Source organism: Protobothrops mucrosquamatus, unplaced genomic scaffold (assembly GCF_001527695.2).
Source record: "Protobothrops mucrosquamatus isolate PMUCROS unplaced genomic scaffold, P.Mucros_1.0 scaffold_66, whole genome shotgun sequence".
NCBI classification, from domain to species: domain Eukaryota; kingdom Metazoa; phylum Chordata; class Lepidosauria; order Squamata; family Viperidae; genus Protobothrops; species Protobothrops mucrosquamatus.
This window is the reverse complement of record NW_015386142.1, coordinates 166,906-180,488: the sequence shown is the minus strand read 5'-3', so window position 1 is coordinate 180,488 and position 13,583 is coordinate 166,906. Positions and strand designations below refer to the sequence as shown.

Here is a 13,583-nt window from a genome sequence, read left to right as displayed (position 1 = left end):
CCCCCCTCCTCACTTGCCTGCAGCTGCTTTTATTCCCAATGTTAAAAACAGTTATTGAAACTGGCAGGTTAAAAATTGGATTCCGGAGGGCAAGATAAATTGATTATGTCATTTTCATTAAAGTCCACAAAGAAATGTATTTTTATGCCTTCATCTCTCTCTTATTTTCTTTCCCTTTTTTAATGCAAATCATTTTGCAGAGCATGCAACCAATATCCATTTCTCACTTCTGCGATGGATGCAGTGACGTGGGAAATAAGAAATATTATTCTCCGTTTGTTTGATAGAATTGTCCTTGGCTTGTGGGAATGAAAGATACTGTTCTTTCCAGTGATTTCAACAAAAGCATTTTGTATGGTTATTTTATTTTATTTTTGCAACTTCTGAGATTGCTCTTGCTTCTTCTCACCTTCTTACCTTCTCATATTTTACATGGACATACGGGTAGTCCTTGACTTATGACCTCAACTGAGCCCAACATTTCTGTTGCTGAGTGAAGCATTTGTTAAGTGAGTTTTGCCCCCATTTTATGACCTTTCTTGCCAGAGTTAAGTGAATCACAGCAGTTGTTAAGTTAGTAACACGGTTGTTAAGTGAATCTGGCTTCCCCATTGCCTTTGCTTGTCAGACGGTCGCAAAAGGGGATCAACATTTTCACCCATTGTACCACTTTTAGGATATGGCAACATCCGAATACCACTAGTCGCCTAGCAAGGTGTCAAAAACTTGATGACAAAAAAAGGGGAAAAAGTGATGAAGTACAGGTAGTCCTCGACTTACAACACTTCACTTAGTGACTGTTCGAAGTTACAATGGGACTGAAAAAAGTGCCCCCCAAGCCACAGCCGAGCAAGACACCTGCCTGCCCACCCAGTGGCGCTCTTCCTCCTGTCTGAGGTTTTCATTGTTCTGAGCATTTCTGTTGAGGATTGGCAGCGGGGGTGGGGTGGGGGGTGTTTGGTTTTTATTCCCCCCATCTGCTGGGTGGTTGCAGCTGGTTTTCGTCACTTCACATGACCCTGGGACACTGTGACCATCATAAATATGAATCAGTTGCCAAGCATCTGAATGTAAATCACAAGACCCTGGAGATGCTGCAACATTCCAGCTGATCGGCGCTTCTTCTGGGCTCAGCAGAGATGCCAGGATCAGTGCTGCTTTGCAGCTGATTGGCGCTTCTTCTGGGCTCAGCAGAAGCAGCAGGATCAGCGCCGAGCTCCAGCTGGAGCCTGGCGCTGATCCTGGCACTTCCGCTGAGCCCTGACAGTCCCAAAGAAGCGCCGATCAGCTGGAACGCGGCACTGATCCTGGCGCTTCCGCTGAGCCCTGACAGCCCTGCTGCTCCAGCTATCTCTCGCGCAGGCTTGTGCGGTGCTGCCACCAGTTCAGCTCATTCCCCTCCCCCACTACCACTTTTGTAGGATGGTCGCGTACCACCTGCCAGGTGCCAATGTACCACAGGTGGTACCCGTACCACTGGTTGAAAAGCCCTGTCTTGGAGGATTAACTGGAATGCTTAGGGTCATTGCCGCCTTGCAAGCTCACATAATCTTCAAACACCTTCTGATACAATGACAAATTCATAGTGGATTCTGTGATGATGAGCTCCCGAGACCCTGATGGAGCGAAATGAAGCAGCCCCAAACTGTAGCATTTCTACCACCATGCCTTACCGTTAATATCAGATTCTTCTGGTGAAGTACTGACTTTGGTTTTCGCCAGACACACTTTATGGTTTTGGATGTTTGAAGGAATGATACATGTAGGGGTGGCCTGAGTTTTCCCACATATGAAATTTGCATTTATGTTTATTTAAATACACAATGGGTTACAAAATGTAAATATTTTATTTATTCTGAAACCAATTTTAAATACGAAAAAGTAAAAAAAAAATCAATGGGCTGTACTTATTTTTAAACATAGCTGTGTGATCCGTCCCCTGCTTGTGCAATATATTTTAAGAATCAAAATCGTTGGCTAAGATAGTCTGACCCAGCAGAGCTATTCCTATATTTTATGATCAAATAATTTTCACAGGCCACTTCACATGATCTTGATTTTATCCCTCCGTTAATACAACCTAGCTTTGCACTGCCTTTTTTGGCTGTTGCCTCACTTCTGGCTCATATTTAAGTGATTGTCCACTGGGACTCCAAGATCCCTCTCTCAGTTACTGCCATTGAGCCAGGTTTCATCTAATCTGTACCTGTACATTTGGTACAAATTTAATTTAATTTAATTTAATGAATTTTCATTTAACATTTGAAGAGGGTTTTGCATGATCTGAACAGGTGGGAAGGTAAAGGTAAAGATTTCCCTGTCCAGTTATGTCCGACACTAGGGCGTGGTGCTCATCTCTGTTTCTCGGCCAATGGAGCCAGCGTTGTCCAAAGACATTTTCTATGGTCATATGGTCAGCATGGCTATACGCCAAAGGCACGCCAGAACAATGTTATCTTACCACCAAAGTGGTATCTATTAACCAACTTGCATTTGCATGCTTGAAACTGCTGGGTTGGCAGGAGCTGGGGCAAAGAACAGGAGCTCACCCCATTGCACGGCACTTGGGTCTCCAACCCGGACTGTTAGCTTTTCAAGTGACAAGCTCAGTGACTTTAACCACTGAGCCATTGCACCCCCTCGAACACATGGGAAGCTATGTTTCAATGTGGAAAATCCACACATTTCGTTTAAGATGGCATTACATGCCAGTGAAAAATTGTTTCCCTGGGAGTTTCATGAGAGACTGCCTCAGAGCATTTTCTGAAAACAATACAGAATCCCTCCACTCACATATAAATACAGACATACGTAAAGAGATAGCCATTAAGGGAGAAAATGCAAGACATTTTAAGTTTGGCTTTCCATTTTTAATTTCCATTTCAATAATCTAAACTTTTGTTTCCACATTTAGCTGGCCTGAACAGGTACTGGTTATAAATTTAAAACCAATATTGATGAACTTGTTTTACAAATTGAAGGGCATTGTGAGTTTAATAAAAAGACATTCATTACATTTATTAATTTAGATGTTTTGCCATCTATTAATTTAGACATTTATTATGTTGCCCCTAAGTTATTTCTGTTATATATCTTCTTAGCTATTAAGTAACCTGTATTAATCATAGCAGTTTGAAATAGTATTAATTATGTATGGAACAAACTAGTGTTTATAAATACTATTGGGAAAAGCTAATGTGGTTGGAAACTGCAAATATTAGAAAATTGTAGGTTATAAAAATAATATGTTTCCTTGCAAGCCTTATAATACTCAACATATTTATAGGATGTTATATGTGAAATGTTTGAATGCTTATTGAGAATAAAATTTTTATCAAGCAAAAGAGATATCTATAAAACTGACTATTAGATTTTATCTGGCTCAGTTAAGGGTGCAAAATTGCAGCAGTATTGAGATAGTCGTTGCCTCATCACAGTCTGATGTATTAACGACTTTAGAAATTTTCCCATTATCTTTTCTTTTTGAGATATCACATCACAAAATTTCCCTATTATCTTCCCTTTTCTTTTTGAGACATCATATCACACGTTAACATGTATTACTGAAATTTGCAGGATTAGAAATGTATTTATTTAAAAAACGCTGAAAGGTAGGGTTTTTTGGTGCTGATTGAATAATGCTCATTTCAGAACCTTTTATGATAAAGGCTGTCTTCCATCTTTTTCCCATCTTTTTTAGGTTACACAGAATGTAAAAGTGAAGAAGAAAATAACTAAGACAAAAGAAGCTAAAAAGGTTTTGAAGAGAAATTTTAAAGTAAATACAAAAATTGTATTTACTGAAGATGGAGAGGTAAGATCAAATACAAATAATTTGATTATACTTTTAAGATTTCCTACATTAATAGCTTTTTGGAGTGTAGACTAAGGGAATATTACCTTTATTAGCCAAATAGGTTTGATTATATTTCAGCTTAATAATACCCCAGACATCTGGTTTTAGATTATTGCAATATCTATGATTGCTCAAGATTTTATTTCCACCTCCTGGGACAAGTGCAAGGAAAAAGTTGGACTTGGGTACTGAGGTGAAGCCTGGGTGAATGTCACTGTCCCCAAAATATAAACTTTGGGAGTGCTGTCTGTCCATTATTACCAATTATTTCTATTAAATACTATTTAAACATTTGCAAGGGAAATTGATGGATTCCCTTAACGCGTCGTGCTTTGAGTTCAGAACAGTTGTTTTGTGTTCCAAGCAGAATGTTTTCAGTCAAGTTGGCGTTGTTTTGAAGTAAAATTGGAAATGTTTTGCATGTCCCTAGTTTGGAATAAGTCTGAACTATACTGTATCTGACATCCAAAAGTATCTTTTCTGGTTTTCATATATTTAATTAATACTTCTGATGAATAACTCTCATAAGCGTAATCCACAATCCCACACTAAACTAATAGCAAATATACTGCGGTTCCTTTTGTGTGGGAATTTTAAAACCCCCATTTCTACATGCTCATTTACTGGATTGAATGGATTACATAAATAAATGATTCTGAGTGGCAGAGAACCAAATTGCATGGTAGAGATGATCTGAGTGGCAAAGATGGTCTATAGCAGTGTTTCTCAACCTCAACAACTTTACGATTTGTGGACTTCAAGTCCCAGAATTCCTCAGCCAGCATGCTGGCTGGAGAATTCTGGGAGTTGAAGTCCACACATCTTAAAATTGCTGAGGTTGAGAAACACTGGTCTATAGGTTTGTGGGAGCTTTTTATCAATATAAACTTCATTTGTCACATCTCTGTGTTCAATAGAACTCAGCCTTATTCTTCCTTGACGCCCTTCCCCTCTTTTGATCTGCTTCACTGTTGTCAAGAGTGTAATGAGCCCAGTAACATTTCAGTATCTCTGCAAGCAGTACATTACCGCTGGGTGCAGGGAAATTACAATTTGCAATGGAGCATTTATGTTAGTTTGCTGAAGGATAAGACAAATGCCCTGCTCAAGTCGAAGTCTCACTGCTTTGCCTCTTAGTTCATTGCAATTGCAAAAGCTAATTTGAAACTGAGAGCAATGGATNAGGGAGCTTATAAGGCATCACTGGTCAGTGGTCTGCAGATAAGAGATTATGATTGGGTTTCCTTCTCCACTTTGACCTAATCAGATGGGCTATGAATTATATAAGTTGCAGCACTTCCAGCCCCCAGCTCCTGTATTTGCCTCTGTGTATGTAGGAGAAGGACTTGCAGAACCTGAGGTGGAGTTAAAAGAGGAATCAACCTAGAATCCCTGCATAGCCAGAAGTGAACTAAGTCCAATCTCCCTTGAATTCCATTGACTCTTACTAATTCCTAGCAGGTGCTAACTGTTAGTTGAGAAAGATTCTTGTGCAAAATCATGATTAGCAATAAATCAGTTTAATTGGGCCTTCACCGTGGACCTGATCTTTCATGCCTGACAATGTCCAATATATCTGGAGAATACCAGGTTAGGGAAGTAACATTACATCTGCTGATGCCTTGTATTTTATCATAGAGCTTTATTGTATGTATATAAAATGAGTTCTCAGAATTGAATGATATAACCGCCTTTTAAAAAAAAATCTATTTTATATTAATAGTAGTTATAATAATTCAATTTTTGTTTGCTTTTTTGCTCATATTAGTGTCCTGCTCTTATGATTTAAAAATAATAATTTTAACTATTACATTTTTGAGTATTATTTGAGTAGGAGGAATAAAAATAATGATCAACACCATAACGCTTTTAGTAAATTACTACAGTTCTGGAGGTACATTTTTTAAAAAAGATAATGAACAAATTAAACTTTTATAATTATATTTTATATCTTTCTCTTTTCTCTTTCCTTTAAGAGAATTTAATTTAATTCCACTTTTTAATTTTTTTTCTGGAAAAACGTACTTTAGAAGGCAATAAATACTTTTCAAAAAAAAATGTAACTTTTCACTTATTAGAACCAGAGTTCCAGAAGCTGAGACTATTCCCTTTAATATTACCTCTAACTGAACTCTATTTAGAATTAGTTGGAGGATTTAGCATCTTGGTTTGGTTTTCTTGGACTGTTTCTGAAATGTCTAGACTCTAGACTAACTTTATATCTTTTCTTTATATCCTGTAACATGTTTATCTTATTTCCTCAGATGTTCAAATAATTCTAAGATTTGTGAAGGGACTTGTGCCAATAAATAGAGCTGGTAATTTTTTTTTTGGTCAAATAGAAATAAAGTATTGTACTTGTCTCTTTTAATATTACATCGATTATAGTATGTATTTTGAGATTCTTTAAACAGCACACTGCCTCTTTCAAGTGATTTAATTTTAAACAATTTGTCTTTTATAGCTTGCTTCCCACCAGTCTAAGAATCTCATTAATTTACATTTCTGAGTTGTATCCACCTGTTGATGGGATGTCTGCAATTGACTTTCCCTCTTCATCACCCCCTCCAAATTTGGGGATATAGAGAATGGTGCAGAGCAGAGGAATCTACTGGGGTTGGGATGATGATGATGATGATGATGATGATGATGATGATGATGATGATGATGATGATGATGATGATGATGATAATAATAATAATAATAATAATAATAATAATAATAATAATAATAATAATAATGTTGGAAGGGACCTTGGAGGTCAAAAAAGTGAAGATGACAGCAGTGGCTGTGCTATAGAAGCCCCCTTCATTACATATGTTATGATTTCAGGGATTTCATTATGCAGTTGTGATGACAAAGATGCAAGTTCTTTGATAACACAGACACACAAACACACCTATGATATTGGACTCAGGTCTTTATATCTCTTGCTTTCCTTCCTTTTTAAAATTGTAATATTTCTAAGGAAACTAAGTCTCTTTTCCAAACTGCAGAATAGTTGTCAAAAATCCATTGTTAATGATGTGACCTGGTATGAAGAAAATCGGGTTCAGGATTCTCTCCCCCCTCCTCACTTGCCTGCAGCTGCTTTTATTCCCAATGTTAAAAACAGTTATTGAAACTGGCAGGTTAAAAATTGGATTCCGGAGGGCAAGATAAATGGATTATGTCATTTTCATTAAAGTCCACAAAGAAATGTATTTTTATGCCTTCATCTCTCTCTTATTTTCTTTCCCTTTTTTAATGCAAATCATTTTGCAGAGCATGCAACCAATATCCATTTCTCACTTCTGCGATGGATGCAGTGACGTGGGAAATAAGAAATATTGTTCTCCGTTTGTTTGATTGAATTGTCCTTGGCTTGTGGGAATGAAAGATACTGTTCTTTCCAGTGATTTCAACAAAAGCATTTTGTATGGTTATTTTATTTTATTTTTGCAACTTCTGAGGTTGCTCTTGCTTCTTCTCGCCTTCTTACCTTCTCATATTTTACATGGACATACGGGTAGTCCTTGACTTATGACCTCAACTGAGCCCAACATTTCTGTTGCTGAGTGAAACATTTGTTAAGTGAGTTTTGCCCCCATTTTATGACCTTTCTTGCCAGAGTTAAGTGAATCACAGCAGTTGTTAAGTTAGTAACACGGTTGTTAAGTGAATCTGGCTTCCCCATTGCCTTTGCTTGTCAGACGGTCGCAAAAGGGGATCAACCTTTTCACCCATTGTACCACTTTTAGGATATGGCAACATCCGAACACCACTAGTCGCCTAGCAAGGTGTCAAAAACTTGATGACAAAAAAAGGGGAAAAAGTGATGAAGTACAGGTAGTCCTCGACTTACAACAGTTCACTTAGTGACTGTTCAAAGTTACAATGGCACTGAAAAAAGTGCCCCCCAAGCCACAGCCGAGCAAGACACCTGCCTGCCCACCCAGTGGTGCTCTTCCTTCTGTCCGAGGTTTTCATTGTTCTGAGCATTTCTGTTTGAGGATTGGCAGCGGGGGTGAGGTGGGGGGTGTTTGGTTTTTATTCCCCCCATCTGCTGGGTGGTTGCAGCCGGTTTTGGTCACTTCACATGACCCTGGGACACTGTGACCATCATAAATATGAATCAGTTGCCAAGCATCTGAATGTAAATCACAAGACCCTGGAGATGCTGCAACATTCCAGCTGATTGGCGCTTCTTCTGGGCTCAGCAGAAGCAGCAGGATCAGCGCCGAGCTCCAGCTGGAGCCTGGCGCTGATCCTGGCACTTCCGCTGAGCCCTGACAGCCCCAAAGAAGTGCTGATCCTGGCGCTTCCGCTGAGCCCTGACAGCCCTGCTGCTCCAGCTATCTCTCGCTCAGGCTTGTGCGGTGCTGCCACCGGTTCAGCTCATTCCCCTCCCCCGCTACCACTTTTGTAGGATGGTCGCGTACCACCTGCCAGGTGCCAATGTACCACAGGTGGTACCCGTACCACTGGTTGAAAAGCCCTGTCTTGGAGGATTAACTGGAATGCTTAGGGTCATTGCCGCCTTGCAAGCTCACATTATCTTCAAACACCTTCTGATACAATGACAAATTCATAGTGGATTCTGTGATGATGAGCTCCCGAGACCCTGATGGAGCGAAATGAAGCAGCCCCAAACTGTAGCATTTCTACCACCATGCCTTACCGTTAATATCAGATTCTTCTGGTGAAGTACTGACTTTGGTTTTCGCCAGACACACTTTATGGTTTTGGATGTTTGAAGGAATGATACATGTAGGGGTGGCCTGAGTTTTTCCACATATGAAATTTGCATTTATGTTTATTTAAATACACAATGGGTTACAAAATGTAAATATTTTATTTATTCTGAAACCAATTTTAAATACGAAAAAGTAAAAAAAAAAAATCAATGGGCTGTACTTATTTTTAAACATAGCTGTGTGATCCATCCCCTGCTTGTGCAATATATTTTAAGAATCAAAATCGTTGGCTAAGATAGTCTGACCCAGCAGAGCTATTCCTATATTTTATGATCAAATAATTTTCACAGGCCACTTCACATGATCTTGATTTTATCCCTCCGTTAATACAACCTAGCTTTGCACTGCCTTTTTTGGCTGTTGCCTCACTTCTGGCTCATATTTAAGTGATTGTCCACTGGGACTCCAAGATCCCTCTCGCAGTTACTGCCATTGAGCCAGGTTTCATCTAATCTGTACCTGTACATTTGGTACAAATTTAATTTAATTTTATGAATTTTCATTTAACGTTTGAAGAGGTTTTTGAATGAACTGAACACATGGGAAGGTAAAGGTAAAGATTTCCCTGTCCAGTTATGTCCGACGCTAGGGCGTGGTGCTCATCTCTGTTTCTCGGCCAAGGAAGCCAGCTTTGTCCAAAGACATTTTCTATGGTTATATGGCCAGCATGGCTATACGCCAAAGGCACGCCAAAACACTGTTATTTTACCACCAAAGTGGTATCTATTAACCAACTTGCATTTGCATGCTTGAAACTGCTGGGTTGGCAGGAGCTGGGGCAAAAAACGGGAGCTCACCCCATTGCACGGCGCTTGGGTCTCCAACCCGGGCTGTTAGCTTTTCAAGTGACAAGCTCAGTGACTTTAACCACTGAACCATTGCACCCCCTCGAACACATGGGAAGCTATGTTTCAATGTGGAAAATCCACACGTTTCGTTTAAGATGGCATTACATGCCAGTGAAAAAATTGTTTCCCTGGGAGTTTCACGAGAGACTGCCTCAGAGCATTTTCTGAAAACAATACAGAATCCCTCCACTCACATATAAATACAGACATACGTAAAGAGATAGCCATTAAGGGAGAAAATGCAAGACATTTTAAGTTTGGCTTTCCATTTTTAATTTCCATTTCAATAATCTAAACTTTTGTTTCTACATTTAGCTAGCCTGAACAGGTACTGGTTATAAATTTAAAACCAATATTGATGAACTTGTTTTACAAATTGAAGGGCATTGTGAGTTTAATAAAAAGTCATTCATTACATTTATTAATTTAGATGTTTTGCCATCTATTAATTTAGACATTTATTATGTTGCCCCTAAGTTATTTCTGTTATATATCTTCTTAGCTATTAAGTAACCTGTATTAATCATAGCAGTTTGAAATAGTATTAATTATGTATGGAACAAACTAGTGTTTATAAATACTATTGGGAAAAGCTAATGTGGTTGGAAACTGCAAATATTAGAAAATTGTAGGTTATAAAAATAATATGTTTCCCTGCAAGCCTTATAATATTCAACATATTTATAGGATGTTGTATGTGAAATGTTTGAATGCTTATTGAGAATAAAATTTTATCAAGCAAAAGAGATATCTATAAAACTGACTATTAGATTTTCTCTGGCTCAGTTAAGGGTGCAAAATTGCAGCAGTATTGAGATAGTGTTGTTGCCTCATCACAGTCTGATGTATTAACGACTTTAGAAATTTTCCCATTATCTTTTCTTTTTGAGATATCACATCACAAAATTTCCCTATTATCTTCCCTTTTCTTTTTGAGACATCATATCACACGTTAACATGTATTACTGAAATTTGCAGGATTAGAAATGTATTTATTCAAAAAACGCTGAAAGGTAGGGTTTTTTGGTGCTGATTGAATAATGCTCATTTCAGAACCTTTTATGATAAAGGCTGTCTTCCATCTTTTTCCCATCTTTTTTAGGTTACACAGAATGTAAAAGTGAAGAAGAAAATAACTAAGACAAAAGAAGCTAAAAAGGTTTTGAAGAGAAATTTTAAAGTAAATACAAAAATTGTATTTACTGAAGATGGAGAGGTAAGATCAAATACAAATAATCTGATTATACTTTTAAGATTTCCTACATTAATAGCTTTTTGGAGTGTAGACTAAGGGAATATTACCTTTATTAGCCAAATAGGTTTGATTATATTTCAGCTTAATAATACCCCAGACATCTGGTTTTAGATTATTGCAATATCTATGATTGCTCAATATTTTATTTCCACCTCCTGGGACAAGTGCAAGTACTGATGGTAAGGAAAAAGTTGGACTTGGGTATTGAGGTGAAGCCTGAGTGAATGTCACTGTCCCCAAAATATAAACTTTGGGAGTGCTGTCTGTCCATTATTACCAATTATTTCTATTAAATACTATTTAAACATTTGCAAGGGAAATTGATGGATTCCCTTAACGCGTCGTGCTTTGAGTTCAGAACAGTTGTTTTGTGTTCCAAGCAGAATGTTTTCAGTCAAGTTGGCGTTGTTTTGAAGTAAAATTAGAAATGTTTTGCATGTCCCTAGTTTGGAATAAGTCTGAACTATACTGTATCTGACATCCAAAAGTATCTTTTCTGGTTTTCATATATTTAATTAATACTTCTGATGAATAACTCTCATAAGCGTAATCCACAATCCCACACTAAACTAATAGCAAATATACTGCGGTTCCTTTTGTGTGGGAATTTTAAAACCCCTATTTCTACATGCTCATTTACTGGATTGAATGGATTACATAAATAAATGATTCTGAGTGGCAGAGAACCAAATTGCATGGTAGAGATGATCTGAGTGGCAAAGATGGTCTATAGCAGTGTTTCTCAACCTCAACAACTTTACGATTTGTGGACTTCAAGTCCCAGAATTCCTCAGCCAGCATGCTGGCTGGAGAATTCTGGGAGTTGAAGTCCACACATCTTAAAATTGCTGAGGTTGAGAAACACTGGTCTATAGGTTTGTGGGAGCTTTTTATCAATATAAACTTCATTTGTCACATCTCTGTGTTCAATAGAACTCAGCCTTATTCTTCCTTGACGCCCTTCCCCTCTTTTGATCTGCTTCACTGTTGTCAAGAGTATAATGAGCCCAGTAACATTTCAGTATCTCTGCAAGCAGTACATTACCGCTGGGTGCAGGGAAATTACAATTTGCAATGGAGCATTTATGTTAGTTTGCTGAAGGATAAGACAAATGCCCTGCTCAAGTCGAAGTCTCACTGCTTTGCCTCTTAGTTCATTGCAATTGCAAAAGCTAATTTGAAACTGAGAGCAATGGATAGTAAGTATGTGAGCTTGATAGAAAGTCGCAACCATTTATTTTCTGCCTGTTTTTCTTTTTTCTAGGAAACACTATAATGTGTTTCTCTCACAACCCTTGTCAACTTCTATAATGAGGTCAATGAATTAAAGTTTGTTTTTATGAATATCTGATATGGAGTCTAGCAGTATTATGTATAGTCCCATGGAATGGGTGGTGGTCAAACAGTCTGATCTTTTCAGCCATTTGTGCTTATGATTATGCCATTGTATATAAACAGTAGCTCAAACAACAGTGAGCAATCTTAGGTGTTGGGTAGCTCTCATGTGGAAATGATTCTTTTAACTGTATTGATGCATATTTCTACATAGCAGTGTTTTCTGTCCCTGAGGCTCATTACTTTTTCTTTTTCTTTAACAAGCAGTGTTTACCATTGGTTGTCTCCAGATTCAGTGAATCCCCTTTCCTTGGTATTGTGAGAATTCATTGTTCTTGCCCCATCATTTTTTTATGTTCCCTTTCAAAGGTGTAGCTTGGATTCTGAAGACTGTGATGCTTCTCATTGCCACCCACCCACCCCCTGATTTCAGTGCATACCTGATAGCTCTGAATGATTATCTTTGATTAAACCAACTATGATTAGAGATATACATATATACAAATGCACTCTTTTGATTTGAACAAATGCTGTGTTAGCTGGTTTTCCTCTGCTGCTATTGACTTCTGTATTCTCTTGAATTTGTATGATAGTTTTCTCTGGATTGAACTTTTGCACATTAGCACCCTAATTGCAGATGAGGAGAGGATAGGGTTAAAAGCTATTGCTGTAGAATTATCAGGTGATGAAACAGCCTTTTGATATTCTCCTGGTTCTGAAATGTTGAGCTGACTCTTGAATTTGGAAGGCTTGTTGCTCTGGCATGAACCAAACTAAGATGCAGCTGTCTTTGCTATTCCTTGTTATGTCTGGATAGTCACTATTCGGGCTCTGAACGATTGCAGGAATTGGATATGTCTAGTTAAATGAAAAGAAGGACTAGGGGTGACATGATAACAGTGTTTCAATATCTAAGGGGCTGCCACAAAGAAAAGGGGGTCAACCTATTCTCCAAAGCCCCTCTAGGCAGGACAAGAAGCAATAGATGGAAACTAATCAAGGAGAGAAGCAACCTAGAACTAAAGAGAAATTTCCTGACAGTTAGAACAATCATTCAGTAGGGCGACTTGCCTCCAGAAGTTGTGGGTGCTCCAACACTGGAGGTTTTTAAGAAGAGATTGGACAATCATTTGTCTGAAATGGTATAAGGTTTCCTGCTTGAGCAGGGAGTTGGAATAGAAGACCTCCAAACTCCCTTCCAACTCTGTTATTCTGTTATTTAAGGGTGGTGTACAATCTGGGGGTCTTCTTAGATTTACATCTCCTGCTTGAGAGCGGTGGCAGTTAATGGCCAAGAGGAACTTCATCTGTTATGCCAGTTGTACCATTTCTTGGATTGGGAGACTCTTTGGACAATTACTCATGATTCAGTTACTGCAATCTGCCCTGTCCTTAAAGATCTCTTGGAAATTTCAACTGGTCCAGAATGGAGCCATGCAGGCAATAAAGTGCATGCCTTGGTATGTTGCTATTTGATATCCCTGCTATCTGAACTTCACTGATTGCCAGTTTGCTTCTGGGTATGATTCCAGGTGATGCTTATGACCTATAAA

At 38.3% G+C, this 13,583-nt stretch overlaps 1 protein-coding gene across 1 annotated transcript in view; it reads left to right on the top strand.

Annotated features, from left to right (window-relative positions):
• The window catches only part of DDX10 (DEAD-box helicase 10), a 146,945-nt gene that overhangs the window by 90,188 nt on the left and 43,174 nt on the right, over window positions 1-13,583 (top strand). Inside the window, exons 14-15 of the mRNA XM_015812934.1 lie at window positions 3,701-3,814; window positions 10,543-10,656. Coding sequence (XP_015668420.1) covers window positions 3,701-3,814; window positions 10,543-10,656 — 228 coding nt within the window. The remainder of the gene's footprint in view (window positions 1-3,700; window positions 3,815-10,542; window positions 10,657-13,583) is intronic.